We start from the raw sequence: 17,170 nt of genomic DNA, 5'->3' as shown, positions 1-17,170 counted from the left end.
TAAAATGAGTCACTGTTACTCATGCCTTCATGATAATACCCTATGAACAAAAAGAGCTATATCAAATGGTCACATCTGATGTCTGTGTAAAAATGTGGAAGATTCGGCGTACCACGTGTATTAAAAATACTATTATAAGTAGTAATACTGTGGTTCGACACATTCTTGGCCATTTAAGATGGGGAAAAAATGAGAGAGAGAAGTGTTACCCTTGGTTTGGTCTAAATCTCCCTTCCTTAAGTGAGTTATGCACATTCAGCTTCGCAGTGAAAAAAAAGTTTACAACTTTTTGTGGTTTTGATAAAAAACAGTTTTATTTAAAATTTTTTTCCCCATTTATTTTATTTGAACACTGTCTCATTTTCCCCACCCCACTGGAGCAATATATACTTCTTACTCAAAACTATGCCAACAAGTTTACTTTTCAGCACCTCTTACGATTTGATTGTAATTTACATATCATCGCTATCCTGTGAAAAACACGTATGTCCATTTTTGTTTTTACAGATTTTTTCATTTTTATGAATGGAGTTTCTACGTTACAGATATTAATGTGAAAATTAAAAAAAAATGGACATACGTGTTTTTCAGAGGACAGCAACAAAATGACTTGCATGTAAAATTCCCCCCCTCACACACATACATTTTTATTTAACTGGAGTTACAAATTACTCAATGAGAAAAATGTTTGAAAATGAATAAAAACAAATAAGTAAATTGTATAATGCCTACTGTTCTGAATATGTAATATTGTATATTTTACTCTATTTTTCCCACCTTTAAAAATGTATTGAGATGTCGAGAGATTTATTTTTTATTCATTTAATTCCTTTTTTAATTTTAATGCGTTGCGACCATTCAAGCTGAAATGTCCTTTCACGCTTTTATTTTTGCAGACGTCACAGCCGCCAATCACCAGGCGCACAACAAAGAGTTAATTGTGTTATTATTTTAGGAAAGACGACGTCTAAATTAATCCAGAAGCAGCCGCCAATATTTTATAGTCTTGCGTGAAATCGTGCAGGACCTTTTACTTGCTCGTATTATTTCCCGTCGGAATGCTTTCTGTGAAACAACAGGCGGGACTTTTGATTTCGCGCAACTAGTGTGTATATGTTTCCTCTATCAAATCATAACAGCCCTTTGTTGTTTTTCTCTTTAGCCCGTTGCTTTCTACCGTTATTCAAACAGAAGCATTAAAAAGGCGATGTCATGTTAAGTAACGGCAACCTTCACACACGCTCATCCAAATCAGCACATCATGAGTACTCCTGGTGGTCCTCCTTTGAAAAGAAAATACTACATGGGTCAGCACAAGATCAAAAAGAAAAAGTTGTAAGTTTTCTTTTAAAGGTTTTAAAAATTAGCACATTTATTATTTTATCATCTGTTCGAAATGTGATAACTGTTTGCTATCCGACGTAACAGCGATGATCCAGCTTACAGTGACAACTTGTTGAAGGCAACCGATTGTCTTCCGGGCAGAGGCGAAACAATGGTGAGCAGGACATTTGTATAATGTTCATCTATGACATATCCTTACAAAAGAGTCCACTTGATTGCCTGCTGCAGGTTGTTGCGCTCGGAGAGTCCACTCTGGCTCTTGATGAAGAGATCCTGAAAGTAATGCCGGTGAACGACCCTGGGAATAATGCATCTGATGCACAGAAGAACGCTCACCTTTCTGCAGAGTCTGAATTTCACAGCATCCAGGAAAATGCCTTGCAACAAAACCGCAAGAAACCATCTAGGAGATCCAACTGCAAAGAATTTGCTCAACGGCTTCTCTTCAGTGAGGACTTGGAGGAATCACATCAGACTGCTGCATGTCAGAAGAGCAACAATTCAGCAGCAGCTTCTGCGTATGTCAGAAAAGATACAAAAAGTCACCAAGGGGTTAAAACATCCACTTTGTGAGTCTTAACTTGCACTGAGCTCATATTTTTGCTTTTTACGATTGATATCTTGTTTGTATTTCAGCAGGCAGAAGCTTTCCTGTAACAAAGACAAAAAAGGACATGAGAATATGACTGCAGGACCGTCTCATGATGGTTCTGGGAACTACATTTTGTTCAGTCCCACGCACGTTGCTGCGGCTGTGAAGAGGTCCAAGGTGGAGCAATCACCACAGAACCAGTCCGCCTCCGTGCTGACGGTTCCCAGTGGCTTGGAGCTCTGTACTCCGAGTGACACCTTACCTCAGCCAGGTAAAACAGCCTAAGACCTATATGACTATGGTCATGGCTTCCTTGTTCTGCATGAACTAAAAGGTTAAAGCATCATCGTAAGAATGTTGGTAAAATTAGGAACAATGTTGTGAATTTTGCTCGTTTCTATCTTGTAAAAAAAAAAGTTGCAAGTGGGGTGGAAAGAGTCACATAAAATTACTGTCGATTGATGCTTCCCTGAAATATATTAGTATGGCTCAATATTTGATTCACCAATTCCTACGTGTCCATTTTTAATTTGATTGTTTTATTTGATTTTATGAATTGAATGACATTTTACTGTGATTTCCGGGTGTGTTCTCCACTGCACAGCCTTGGCTTTGCGTGTTCCTGAAGCGCAATCGGACAAGCTGTTGTTATCCAGTTGGGGTTTACCCACCCCAGTCTTGGAGAGTTACCACAAACACAGAGTAACTCACATGTTTGACTGGCAGGCTCAATGCCTCAGCCTCGGTCAGGTTCTGCAGGGAGGTAACCTGGTCTACTCCGGTAAGGCACTGAACATCTCCTTTGAGTTAAAAGAAATCATTTGAAGTATTTTTACATTCTATTTTTTTTTTCATTCTTTTGATTTTATAGCTCCAACTAGTGCTGGGAAGACTTTCGTGTCTGAGTTGCTGATGCTGAAGCGTGTGTTGGAGACTAAAAGAAAAGCTCTCTTGATTTTGCCATTTGTTTCTGTGGCCAAAGAGAAAATGCACTACCTTCAGGTGAAGAGTAGGATGCAGATTTTTGCAAAACGAGGTACTGTAAATGGTGGAGTTCATAGATTTCGGTGTCGCCGCAGAGCGTATTTGAAGAGGCTGGCGTGCGTGTGGACGGCTTCATGGGAAGCACATCAGCTGCTGGTGGCTTTGCTGCTGTGGATGTGGCCGTTTGCACCATAGAGAAAGCCAACTCTCTCGTAAACAGACTAATCGAGGAAGACAATATGGCTTTACTAGGTAATGCACTTGTGAAAGTCAGCTTGCGAGTGGCCATCATGTGTGATTTTCAAATTTTTTTTCACAATTTGTGCATCTAGGTATGGTCGTGGTGGATGAGTTGCACATGGTTGGAGATTCCGGAAGGGGATATCTGCTTGAACTTCTCTTGACCAAAATTCGCTACATTGCACAGAAGCGCAACACCGCCGGGTTTGTGTCTTGCTTGTGTGCGCGTCTTTGTCTAGTGTGTGCGAGTGCGTTTGTGCATTCTTTTATTTCAGTTGTTTTGATAGGTCACTTTCTGAGGGGGTGCAGATAGTAGGTATGAGTGCTACTTTGCCCAACTTGTCCCTCCTGGCCAACTGGTTAGGTGCGGAGCTTTACCAGACCGACTACAGACCGGTACCCTTGCAGGAGCATCTAAAGGTGGGCTGCAACATCTACGACAAGAGCCTCTCTGCGGTTCGACAATTCACTCCGGCACTCTCGATAAAGGTAAATGATACTGTAGGTTAATGCGTGCATCATAAATGAATAAAAGAACTCCCTTTTAATCACTGCTATTGTACGTTCATTAAGGGCGATGACGAGCACATAGTCAGCTTGTGTTATGAGACGGTGCGGGAGGGCCATTCCGTGTTGCTCTTCTGCCCCTCCAAAAACTGGTGTGAGAAACTGGCTGACAGTATCGCCAGGGAGTTCTACAACCTCAAACATACTGGTAATTTCCTGTTTCACGCATTTGAGCCATACTGTATGTGGTTGTTTTTCATCTGACAATTTTAAATGCTTATACATTTGTGTAATTGTGTGTTCGTAATACCACAAATGATCCCTCAGCTATACAGTAATAAGACCTTTTTTTTTTAATGCAAATATTTTTGTTTTTTTAATTTTATTTTTTTATATGCAGACAAAAAAGGATTATAATTTAATTTTTTTTTACAATTTAATTAAATATTTATTTTCATGGAATCATATTTATTTTTATTTTTGAGTTAAAAAGAAGTCAATGCCTGAGAATTCTGTTTAAATTACAGAGACTAAATGAAATGATTTTCAATTAATAATCAGTTGTGTTATGTTTTGGAGAATCATCAACAGCAAGTATGAGTGAGGATGTACTGTATGACGGCGGTGTGAGGTAAACAAGACAGAAAAGGTTTGGAACAATTACATTAAGCCTTGGCAGAGTTCTGCATTTAGTAGTTTTCTCATCATCATGTTGCTACGGTCCATATATGTAAAAAAGAATATAAATTTTATACAATATACACCAGGACAGAGCTCTGACACGATTAGTGAAAATCGATCATTTAATTGACACAGTAAGTGACACAAAATCGCAGCAAAGCACTCCTTTTTGTATAAATATGTATCAAATATCGTTTATTTTTTCAGCGGACAATGGAGGTTAAAATCCCTGAATCAGCTAAAGCCGAACTGTGAATATTCAAAGATTGAGATAAAAATAAAATTGTATTGTATTGTATAAAGATTCATTGTATTTCTTATATAAAAATATTTCAGAACGTAAGGACGATTCAGAACCCCAACCAGTGTGCTTGGATGAGGAGGGACTGGCGGATGTCTTAGCCCAGTTGAGCCGGACTCCAGCAGGATTGGATCCTATTCTGAAGCGCTCTGTTCCATGGGGCGTGGCCTTTCACCATGCTGGTAATACACATCCACTTGAAAAAAATCAACAACCCTTGAGTCAAAATAAAATGTCTGAACTCAAAAAATGATTTTGTTTATTTTTAATTTCCTTTGCTAAGTCCAGTCAGACTAAAATGTGCCCCTGCAGGTTTGACATTTGATGAACGTGACGTGCTGGAGGGTGCTTTCCGTCATGGCGTGGTCAGGGTCTTGGCCGCCACCTCCACTCTCTCGTCCGGGGTCAATCTCCCTGCCCGCAGGGTGATCATTCGAACTCCCGCCTTCAATGGACACCTGCTGGACCCGCTTACTTACAAACAAATGGCTGGACGAGCGGGGAGGAAAGGAGTGGACACCACGGGTACGGAAGACACACGCGGCATACGTGACAGAAAACAATCACATTTGTTGAATCATGATGAGTTTTCCCTCATTCTAGGTGAGAGTGTGCTGGTGTGTAAAGAGGCAGAGCGTCAGAAAGGTGTTAGTCTCCTCACAGGTGATCTACAGCCAATCAGGAGCTGTTTGGTGAAAAGGGAGGGAGAAGGTGTCACCACCAGCATGTTGCGCGCCATTCTGGAGGTCTGATTGTCACAAATTGACTACATTCACTGTATTGGTGTGATTTTTCAGTCATATATTATTTCGTCATCCCTACCTGCAGATCATTGTGGGAAGAGTCGCCAGCACTCCCCAGGATGTGAGATTATATGCCTCATGTTCACTCTTGGCTGCGAGCACGAAATGTAACAGCAAACAGGAATCGAAGGAAGAGAGCAACAAGGGGGCAATTGAGGCCTGTGTTGAATGGCTCATGGAGCATGAATTTATCAGCGTCCAAAAAGACGGTGAAGGTAAGCCGTGTGTAAAAGCCATCACAAGCTTTGTTTATTTTTCTTACATTTTCTCAAGCAGATGGATTGATTTCATAGTAGTTGTTATCCACTGATGTGTGTGCATTTACAGAGGAGCAATACTGTCCCACTCAACTTGGTGCTGCCACGATGTCGTCCTCCCTCTCTCCTACCGAGGCGTTGGGAGTATTTGCAGATCTGCAGCGGGCTATGAAGGGCTTTGTGCTGGAAAATGACCTGCACATTCTCTATCTGGTGATAAAAGATTCTCATACGTCTTTTCACTTGTACCAATAAATGCACAACTGAGGATCCCGAAACACATCTGAAAGCATGGTACTTCAAGTGTAAATGAAAAATTGAAAACCTTCCCCTCCAGATCACTCCATTGTATGCAGAGTGGACGACAATAGATTGGTATCAGTTCTTCTGTCTATGGGAGCAGCTGTCCTCATCGATGAAGCGAGTGGCTGAGTTGGTGGGCGTCCAGGAGGGTTTCCTGGCTCGTTCAGTCGGGGGAAAACTTATTGCCAAGACCGAGAAGCAACACAGACAAATGGCAATTCATAAAAGGCAATGCATACATTTCTAGAAAGATGCATGCACTAATTACAGTATGTATTTATTTATAAGCACCGATTGAGTGAATTCAGAAGTGTAAAAAGTTAGCTTTATGCTAATATAATGTTTATACTTTTTAATCAGAAAATTGATGTCATCTATTTGTAGATGCATGATTTATTTCTGATTGTCCAAACCAAATTTACATTCACTAATACTAATTTCAAAATGCTTACATGTATTAAAACAGCATCCATCTTTTGCTATGCCTTCACAGATTCTTCACCACTCTGGTGCTGCAGGATCTAGTAAAAGAGGTTCCTTTGGGAGCAGTGGCATCCAAATACAACTGCAATCGCGGGCAGCTGCAATCTCTCCAACAGTCTGCCGCTACATATGCAGGTGACTCGTGACTGGATGACAAAATGTGGATCGGCATTCCAGATAGAAATCAAATTCTGCTCATTACATAATGTGTTGAAATTCAGCTCAAAACAGCAGCTAGAGATTTTATTTTACTACATGTTTGAATTTTAACATATTACTCTGTCATCATACAGCTAAATAAGAAAAACATGCAGAGCCAAAAAATCAGCTCCAGGTTGCCCGTGACTATTAATAGAATACGTGGTACAGAAAAAAGATGGATGTAATTCCGATACGTATTTTATTGCACTGGATCGTATTAGATTGTGTGAGTTTATCGTTTGTCGTTTCCTCCGAGTGTTGAAGTATACCTAAGGCACAACGTTATTATTTAATCATCCTTCAGGGATGGTGATAGTTTTCTGCAGGCGTCTAGGCTGGGGCAACATGGAGCTGCTGCTGTCGCAGTACCAGACCAGGCTGTGCTTCGGCGTCCAACGTGAACTTGTGGACCTGGTAAGGGTTTCCCTTCTGACTGCGGCAAGGGCCCGAGCGCTTTACGCACAAGATTTGTGCACTGTCGCTGAACTTGCAAGGGCTTCAGTAGCGGATGTGGAGAAAGCTCTGAGGAACGCTGTCCCATTCAAGAGGTAGGAGGGTTTGAGTGTGTGTAAAATGTGGACTCATTTTGGCAACGTTTTACTAACCAGTTTTTTGATACATGTTTTGAAATTCAACATAGCTGCAAAAATCTCCTGCAATATCGCAGTCCACCTGTCATGGTCCTGCTGTGTTGAAGCTTTTTTTTTGTTCAACAAATTTCAACATGAAAAAAAATACATGTTCGCAATGTGTCTAAAAAAATATAGGATATTTTAATAAGTTTAAAAGTACTTCAATCATGTGAAGAGGACTCATAGGCATAAGCTATAAAAATATAAATCTAAAAAATATATATACTGTAATGTAAATATGATGATTAGGCAGTCTTTGGATAACTAATAAATCACAATTTAAACTGAATAACTTTGACAGCCATAGAAGTGGATAACAATCTCTAATTAAAATGCTGCCAATTATCTATTAACGCTTCGGATACACGAGCAACAGATTGGAATCTTTGAACCAATGAGTCTACTGTTGTTCCTCAGCTCCAAGCGTGCTGTGGATGAGAGCGAAGTGGAGGCTGTGGAGCGACGCAATCTCCGCTGCGTGTGGGTGAGTGGCGGGCGGGCTCTGACCGAACAAGAAGCGGCCGTTGCGATTGTATCGGAGGCAAAGCTTCTTCTTCAGGGAGATTTGGCACAGCTGGGTATTCAGTGGGACCCAGCAACGCTTTCCTCTGGTGTGCCCGCTGTCCATAGCGTACAGGAAGGTCATTCTGATGGTGGTGATGGCAACCAAGAGGAAGATAGTGTTGGGGAAAATAAGATGCTGGATGCTGATATGACTTCACGACGGGATCAAGGAGAACCTAGAAGAGATCAAGGGAAATGTAAAACTGAGATGACAGATATCAAGACACAACTAGATAAGCCAAGCAAGAAGGACTTGAGTGAGCAGAGAAAAGAATCCAAAGCTGATGAAGCAAAAAGCGAGCCGAAGCTGGAAAGGAGAGAGCCGAGAACCGACGAGGTGAAAACATTTGCGCGGGAAGGAGTCCCAATTCAAGTTGCAATCCGAAAAGAAACGCATGCGCCTAGAGGAAGTATGACGCAAGAATTGGCTGAGATTGTGTCCAGCCCAACGTTTCAACTCCAACAAGTTCCTGAACCACATCTGCCCCTGCTGCCTCTTCCTCGGTTGAGAGCAGCAAGTTTCAGGTCGGAAGACGACCCGAGTGTTCGCTCAAAGACATCCGACTTTGATAATGCTTCACCGATGCAACCGGGGAAACTGAAGCATTCAAGGATCCTAAACAAAGTCCTTCAATCCATCCGAAGTAACAAAAAGCCTCAAGACTCGACCGGGCTGACTGGCCCTGCTGGAGAAGCGCAAACCACGCTTCGTCTGGATGAACAAGTAGACACCTCAGACTCCTCTCGTCCTGCCCCAGCCCAAATATCCTCGCCTGACACCATGCAAAGATGGGCAGAGGCTGCAGACGTGGAGATGTTTTCATCTCCTGAGCTTTACGCAGGAGAAGATCGAAACGAAGAAACGCAGCGAGAGCTCAAGCTGGGAGGAGAGACGTTTGGTGACAGTTTTGAATTGGACACTCAGACTGAACGGATAATTGTCCGGCCGGAATTGGAAAACAGCGATGGGAATGATGAGAATGATGGACGACCACGGGACTTGAACGATAGAGTTCATTTTCAAAATGAGGCAATGGCAGAAGCTGGCGTGGAGCAAGATAGCAAAGACGGAGGAAGTGCCGCTCGTGAAGCCTCGAGCAACAAATGCCCCCTGTTCAGTATTTCTCTGACCGATAGCCAGATGGAGCTCATCCTCGACACCAGTCATCAGGTGAGTGATGAATTCACTACTGTATCATATTTCCACATGTACATGTTTGCACCAAATGGTACCAAATGCAAAAAAAATAAAATAAAGCAGAACCTCATTTTAACCGACAGAAAATAGTCTCTCGTAGTGCCGTTTTTTTACTCTGATGGTCTTTTCAACATGCTAATTTTAATTCAGTACACATTTATTTTTAAAGCCCTTATCGTAAGAGAGCTGAAAAAAGTATAGATAAATAGTAGAAAAATGTGATTAATTGCAATTAATTACAGATTTTTTTGCGATTAGTTAAAAAAATAATCACTTGACAGCACTCACAAGCTATTTTTTATATATATTTATAATAGTTTTGTCCAATAGTGGGTATCTGTAGGCTGAAAAGAAATGATAAACAAAACAATAATTTCCTACTGTAACGGCTTATCGCCTGCAATGGACAAACTCTTCCCTCAATTAATCGGTTAAATCGAGGCTCCATTGTACTGTGATGACATCATAGCAGCTTAATGCATTTTAAATATAGAGAAAAAAATAATGCCATTTTTTTTTCTGCAGAATTCTGCTGTCAATAATGTGGATGACGGTAACCGTGATACTGCTGCTGGTGCTTCTGAGGACGATCCAAACAGAAGCAGCAGTTTCTTGTTCGACGGCCTGTATGAGAACTCTCTGAGCCCACATCAGACAGACCAGGATGATGGCGGCCAGCACACGAGAGGCGTCCACCTCCGACTCTCCCCCACGGAGAAACGTCGCAGCCAACTCCTCGTCAACCAGGAGGCCGAGAAGCATGAAGCCGTCCAGTGGGGTGAGTCTTCTTTCAACCTGTCGGAGTGGGGTGACTCTTTGCTGGTGGGCGAGCATTTTCTGGAGAGGCAAGAGGCCAGTCACCTGGATGATCATGAGGCACATCTAACATCTGCGCAAGCTGAGCCACAATTTTTACTGAAATCAATGAGCCAAGAAAGGCTGAGTGAGGAATGTAACAAGAAGGAACAGGAAGGTGAACTCATCGCTGTAGCATCAGATGATGTCATTTCAAAACAACCCCATGCCAATGTTGCGCCTCAGAACAGCTTTTTTTGCAGTCCTGGTCTGCAGGAGATCTTCGATTGCTGGCCCAGTATGTCTGACCAACCTGTGCAAAACTGTACATTAGGCCATGAGCAAATTCCACCTTCAAACTGTGCACAGCCTCCCAAAATGTCTCCTCCGTCCTCGCGAGGGAGGAAAAAATGCCCAAACCCTGACAATTCAAACCCAGAGTCAGATTCTGTTCCGCCACAAGCTTCAAGAGAGGCATCAGAAAGCTTAACAGAGAGGCCTGGCTCTGCTGGGGATTTGATACCACCCACTCAGGAGACACCACCCGTGACGCCCAGAATCAAGCTAACCACTACTTCAATCCAGTCCCCTCTCACTGTCTGTCCGCTCAATCAGTCGACCCCCTCGGGCGCCCTGCTCAGGCGACCTCCGAAATGTTCCACAAGCGATCTGCCAGGAGCTTTTTCTGAATCCAAAAATATGACGCGTAAATCAAAGCAGTACAACAAGGGAACTTCCAGTCCCGGACAACAATCTCCCGCGTTGCAGCCTCCCTCGCCGGACTCCTGCGAGGGCTTCTCTCTTCAGCTCTCCCAAGATGCATCGCTCTCTTCCAGCGAATGCAGCGTGTTCTCCATCATCGACGTTTCAAGTGACAAGCGCCTTTTCGAGACGTTCATCATGGAATGGAAAACTAAGGAGCGCTACTCTCTGGCGTTGGCCTGTGAAATGGTCGGGCACCAGCCGGAGCCAGAGGAGGAAATAGGAGGGGAACATAAGAGAGGTAATCGATGCAGTTGTTTTTTTTTGTATTTGCGGGAAAATTGTATTAGAGTGCGTTCCATAAATTCCCTTTGTGTAAACAGCTCAACAGAAGCGCCAAGGTGTTGATGGTTTTCCTATAAGAGGCAGTGATGGATTGCTGCTGATTGGGCTGTCTGTCTGCTGGGGAGCAAGAGATGCATTCTACATATCCTTTCAACAAAAGCAGGATAAAGGTCTAAACCCATGCACGCACACGCAGACAGGAAGGAGATCATACAGTTTTTATTGCTTCTCAGGTTTGAGTTCAAGTCTTGCCCCTCCGGATCTGGATGACGGTTTGCCGGTGGCTGAGAGGCTTGAGCACGTGAAGACAATTCTCAGCCGGCCTTCAGCTGCCACTGTTGTCATGTATGACATCATCCAGGTGTACAAAAAGCTGGTGTTGAGCTGTGGTGTCAGCTTGGAGGGAAACTGTGAAGACCCCAAAGTAAGAGTCCAATATTGTCATTTTTTTCAAATCATCCCTGACAATATCAACATGAGATGAAAATCATTTCTTACGACAAGTAACATGGAATTTGCTGACGTTTGACCTCAGCGACCTTTGCCGTCTTGTGTCAGTATCTTTAAAAATGAAATGGTTCTTGCTCAGAATTGTCCCGAAAGCGTACGGGTCAATGAAGTCCATCTACTTTATTTTGTAGGGACCGTCAGAAAGGGAATTTGAATTTCTTTTCAATTTTCTATATGATGATGCACGTGGCCCCCATTCCAATTTACTAGATATTTTTCTTGCCCTATACAGTCATACTGTGTTCTATAACATGCATACGTAATTTGCATTCTGTCTTCCTAATGTCTGCTGATGTTTTCCCCAAGGTGGCATGTTGGCTGATGGATCCTGGCACTGAGGAGAGGACTCTGGCCAACATGATCACTGTGTACTGTCCAGAAGAGCTCCCCCTATTGGACGGCCTTGTAAATGCAAATGCTCACTGTCCCCGCGTGAGCGCAGCGACTACTAGTGTGCTGGTATACACCGTCATGAACCATCTCAACACTCTACTAGATAAAGACGGCATGCTCGGTAAGGTTAGATAAGATTTAAGAATCATGACGATGAGCAATTTTGACATGTCAGGTCCTGTCACGTTGCGCAGAATCCTTTAGGAGCGTTGAGATGCCCTCGCAAGTTTGTTTGGCTCTGCTGGAACTCAACGGAGTGGGATTCAGTGTAGACGAGTGTGAGAGACAAAAACATGTGATGCAAGCCAAACTGGCAGCGCTGGAAACTCAAGCATACGAGCTGGCGGGGCATTGCTTCTCCCTTACCTGCATCGACGACATTGCACAGGTCCGATGCTGTTTTATTCCACCTCTGCCAAGAAAGTTGGTATTTTTGAGTGATATGTATTGAATGATATCATGAATGTGTTTTCCACAAAAAAACCTTGTTTATTGGTTGGCTCCCCCCAAAAAACAAAAGAAAAATCCAAAATGTTTTAAAAAATGTTGGAAATAGAAATCCACGCACAAGTGAATCTGCTGGTGTTGTACCACGAGTTACACTGTAGTTGAGTCTCCCATCCCCAGCAAAATAATTATTTTGAAAAAAAAAAATCACGCTGCGCCGACAGTTGCCCATCCCTGGTTTAAATTGTAAAAATACAACAACCTAAGATCCAAAACCACCTTTTCTTCATTTAAAACACATCTTACAGTCCTTAAAACTAAACACGTTTTTATTCGCCGCTCCGCAAAACAAAAATATACCTGTGGCGAAAACTTTCCACTACGTAACATCCATTAACAATCCAGGCTTAACGTCCGCATACTTACTTATTTCCGATTATCCAGAGCTTTGGCACCACTTTGTAACACCCTTCGAGTGTTAAAGAAAACGCACAAAAAACTTCAAACGGGTGAGTTTTTCAGTGAATTCCAGAAGGCCGATTCCACCGGGTAAAAAATCAAATAGGCGGGATTTCACGTTAAATGACTAATAATCAAACTGCAAATATGCTTCACTCACGCCCTTGGGAAATATTCAAGGTTCAGATGAAGGTATGCATCTGTTTTTCTTTGTCTGCTGCTCTAAATTGTTGTTGTTGACCCTTGATGGACGTCAGTGTCATTTTTAGTGTCATTTTGAAGTTTTTCCTCAAATTTTTCAAGAATGGATTTTAGTGACAAAACTGTAAGCAAACTGCTTTACTGGTGGCCTTTATGGTTGTCCTCAGTTTGCACTGAGGAGAGTCTAGGAGGCACGTGATCTTCAAAAGTGTGTCACCATGCTCGTCCTTTCATAGGTTTTGTTCTTCGAGCTCCATCTCCCTCCAAACGGTGACGTCACATCAAAGTGCAAGAAGACCCTCGGATACACCCGCCGAGGTGGAGGCAGAGTTCGCCTCGGGAAGCAGTTCAGCACGACCAAGGTGAACCGCTTATTTCAACCCAAAGAAGCTGCGAAAAAGTCCCTCTAAATAAATCGTCTGTTTTCAGGATGTTCTGGAGAAGCTTCGTCGTCTGCATCCGCTCCCAGGCGTGATTCTGGAGTGGAGGAGGATCACCAACGCTTTGACTAAAGTGGTGTTCCCACTGCAGAGGGAGAAGCAGTACCACACGACACTGGCCATGGATAGAATCTACCCCATAGCCCAGACGCACACAGCTACGGGTACGGACCGGATGTTACTGCATTGAGATGGTCATGGAAAATATTCATATTTTTTTTTCCGTGTGGCTTTAGGTCGAGTGAGCTTTACAGAGCCTAACATACAGAACGTGCCCAAAGACTTTGACATTTGTATGCCCACTGTGGTGGGAGAGAGCCCGCCTTCACAAGATGGCCGCTACAAGAGCAATCATGGGTAACGCCAACACTGCTTTGATATACTTTGGACAGGAGTTAACAAACAATGATGCTCACGTTTTATTGGCAATGTCAGAGAGAATCCTAATTTCATCAGATTAGTTAGTTAGATGTCAGGTTCAACAGTTCTTACAGTTCAAAGGTCGTGGGTTCGAATCCGGGCTCGGGTCTTCCTCTGTGAAGTTTGTTTCCCACGTGCTTGCGTGGGTTCTCTCAGCAAACTTGACCTTTTCAAAATAGAGCTGAACAATTCATCAATTTCAGATTGACATCACAGTGTGGTAGAATGCACTTTACATAGTGTCTTGATAAGTTGAGTGCTTAAGTGACATGTTTACATATCAGGTCACAGATTTGTTGCAATAAAAAAATAATTGCATATTTAATCGCAATAATGGGGGGTGATTATTTTTCAAAAGCGTTCAACCGTCTTCCAAAAGCATTTTTGAGGGTAGATTTAAACATCATATTTGTTAACCTCTAAGAAGTAATAAGTAGAATTGTGAAAGACAATAAAATATATAAACTCAATTGAATACTGAATACTATAGTAAAAAAAAAACATGAAGCTTGTATTTTTTTTAACGTCTCCATTCATACTAATTTTGCTTTCAAAGTACACATCTATTGAAATGAATACACATTTTAAGTCTCACGTCTTCCACCATCTCAGAAGAAGAAAAAAAAATCTGCGCCTATTACATTGCCTCATGCTTTGAGTACATTTTTTGCATGAATCAAGATTTTTATGTTGCAGAAAGAAGAGACGTTCTTTGGCTCCATCGGTTCCCGACAGCGAGGCTGCTCATCGAGGACCGTCTTTCTCCGTCAGCATGAGACACGCTTTTGTACCTTTCTCAGGTCCATAATGCATTTTAGTCTCGGTTTGCATTTTCAGCTGTGATTCTTTTTCCCCCGTGTCTGACATTTGTTGCGTTCAACCTTCTTTTGCTGCAGGCGGGATGATATTGGCGGTCGATTACTCCCAGCTGGAGTTGAGGGTGCTCGCTCACCTGTCCAAAGATCAACGTCTGCTGCAGGTCTGGACCGATTCACAGGGTCAACACTTGAGAGAATCAGAAAAAATAGTATATTATATAAAGTATATTGTGTGCGCTAGGTGCTAAATGGGGGGGCCGACGTGTTTCGCTGCATCGCCGCCGAATGGAAAAGCGTCGACCCAGACACTGTCAACGACAACCTCAGACAGCAAGCCAAGCAGGTGCATCAAGGCTCATGTGTGACAATGTGGACATTCAAAATCACTTACTCAAGTCTGTTTTCTTTGTTTTTCCAGATCTGCTACGGCATCATTTACGGGATGGGGGCCAAATCTTTAGGGGAGCAGATGGGCGTGGAGGAGAATGACGCAGCCTGCTACATAGAGAGTTTCAAGGCCAGATACAAAGGTAAGCTTTGTCTCATCATCAATTATCCCATTTCACTAAATTGGTCTCAATGTTATAATTTCATTTTGTACTAATATGTGCACATATGAGGAAATTAAGTGTCATTGAGACGATTGATTTTTTTTTGCTTTGACTTGCAAGTGCAAACTTGAGATATGAGCGCTTGCTCAACTTGCAGGGTAATGGAACAGATTGAAATTTCTTTTAAAGGGGAAAGCCCATTTAAGAGCTGCGGGTTTACAAGGGTGGTCATGGAATGAAATAAACTCGTATCTCAAGGCACCACTCTAACTTTGTTCATTTATCTATTCCAGTGAAGTATAGTGATAATTCAAATGCTCATCCGCTAAATGGCGGAAGGTAAAATTAAAGGATGTGGCCGGGCACGATGGCCTATTTTTCACTAACTAGCTCAGTTTATATATTTTTTCATCAGGAAACTGAAATGAGTTTTATTTATTATTTTTTTTAATCCATTCATTTTGGAGAAATTAAGAAACGTGACCACTTGAAAAAATATGGCCACGCCCCCCTCCGCTCTCTCCATGATGATGGGACTGATTATAAACTCCCCATTAAAAATCATTTTACTTTCATTCAATGGATCTATTTATATTGTTGTATGTGTGTAGGGATCAACCGTTTCCTCAGGGAAACAGTGAAGAAGTGCATCAAGGTCGGTTTCGTTCAAACTCTGATGGGACGTCGCCGATACCTTCCTGGGATCACCAGCACAAATCCTCATGTCAAAGCGCACGTATGCATTTCAGTCAAGTTTTAAAAAAAAAAATAGGTTGACTGTGTATCATGGAAAATCCAGTTTGACAGCAGATCAAATTGTAGAATTTTTATAAAATTTTTATCGAGAATTAGGGTGCTCTAACAATAAGATAAAAACCCAGATTACCACAGGAATTGCTTTTTCGAGTTGCTCCATATTGATCATCAAGATAGACAGAAGGACAGATTGCAATTAGTGCAAACTGGGATCTATCTTATTGACATTGATGTCTAACGAAATAACGATGAATCATAAGACACACCGATAACTTCTTGTCTTATCCAGGCAGAGCGTCAGGCGGTCAACACAACTGTCCAGGGCTCAGCAGCAGACATCGTTAAACGCGCCACCATCAACATCCACAGGCGGCTGAGAAAAACATATCCGAAAGCTCCACTCTCTCACCAGCACACACACACGGGTAACGCACAATCACACTCGCTTACAGTCAGAACCGTATCATGTGCGATGTAAAACTGTCCATTGTGGCTACAGGCAGTCATCCTCGGAGAGGCTCACACTTGAGAGGAGCTTACTTTGTCCTGCAGCTCCATGATGAACTGTTTTATGAAACTACTGAGGAGAATCTCATCCAGGTAGGATAGTGTTGGAGAGTACTCAATGTAAACTCAATTTGCCACATTAAATATGGCTGCACTTTCAAAGTGCATGAGCGGTTATCAAACATTTTTGCCTTTACAAAGATATGATCAGTTAGTGGTAGTAAGCTATTTGCATTGAAATGTTTTAATAGTGTCATACACCAGAGCTATTCATTGTGGCTATATAACACCCTTATTACCCATATATTATCAATAACCTGTCGATATGGTTGGCAAATTGTTTTTCCATAATTACCTGTAGGTCTTGTTTTTGTTTCCCGCCAGGTGGCTCAAATAGTGAAGCGGGAGATGGAGTCAGCAGTAAAACTTTACGTGAAGCTAAAAGCCAAAGTAAAAGCAGGACCTAGCTGGGGGAATTTGCAAGACTTGGATATTTAATGTACTGTATTCATCTGGGTATACTCTGTCATATTTAACAATATTTTTATCACAGCATAAAGAATGATATAGAATTGCATTTTTTAAAGGTAAATGAACTGGGAGAAACTATTTATTCAAATACTTGAGATTTTTTTTAATTAACATATGGAGTAGGATATTATCATGTGTATCCATGACACTGTGCAATGAAATAAATTAATTGTAACAATGTAAAAAGTGTATGGTGCTTTAAAAC

At 42.1% G+C, this 17,170-nt stretch overlaps 1 protein-coding gene across 1 annotated transcript; it reads left to right on the top strand.

Annotated features, from left to right (window-relative positions):
* Positions 1 to 1,112: 1,112 nt before the first annotated feature.
* On the top strand, positions 1,113 to 17,090 carry polq (polymerase (DNA directed), theta). The gene is made up of 35 exons (XM_088301883.1): positions 1,113 to 1,335; positions 1,429 to 1,498; positions 1,573 to 1,913; positions 1,981 to 2,207; positions 2,541 to 2,717; positions 2,808 to 2,938; positions 3,016 to 3,172; positions 3,253 to 3,364; positions 3,448 to 3,649; positions 3,734 to 3,875; positions 4,685 to 4,831; positions 4,962 to 5,174; positions 5,253 to 5,395; positions 5,478 to 5,667; positions 5,780 to 5,922; positions 6,047 to 6,240; positions 6,506 to 6,630; positions 7,001 to 7,244; positions 7,746 to 9,063; positions 9,616 to 10,888; positions 10,971 to 11,102; positions 11,166 to 11,356; positions 11,749 to 11,956; positions 12,030 to 12,223; positions 13,179 to 13,304; positions 13,372 to 13,546; positions 13,619 to 13,739; positions 14,499 to 14,602; positions 14,699 to 14,781; positions 14,862 to 14,963; positions 15,039 to 15,150; positions 15,783 to 15,907; positions 16,217 to 16,352; positions 16,427 to 16,527; positions 16,819 to 17,090. The coding sequence occupies exons 1-35, from the start codon at positions 1,262 to 1,264 to the stop codon at positions 16,930 to 16,932; spliced, it is 7,647 nt and encodes a 2,548-aa protein (XP_088158009.1). The 5' UTR covers positions 1,113 to 1,261; the 3' UTR covers positions 16,933 to 17,090.
* Positions 17,091 to 17,170: the final 80 nt, after the last annotated feature.

Source organism: Idiotropiscis lumnitzeri, chromosome 8, assembly GCF_059441095.1.
Source record: "Idiotropiscis lumnitzeri isolate Australia: NSW breed Sydney's pygmy pipehorse chromosome 8, RoL_Ilum_1.0, whole genome shotgun sequence".
NCBI classification, from domain to species: domain Eukaryota; kingdom Metazoa; phylum Chordata; class Actinopteri; order Syngnathiformes; family Syngnathidae; genus Idiotropiscis; species Idiotropiscis lumnitzeri.
The sequence above is the reverse complement of the archived record's forward strand: the minus strand, read 5'-3'. Positions and strand labels throughout refer to the sequence as shown.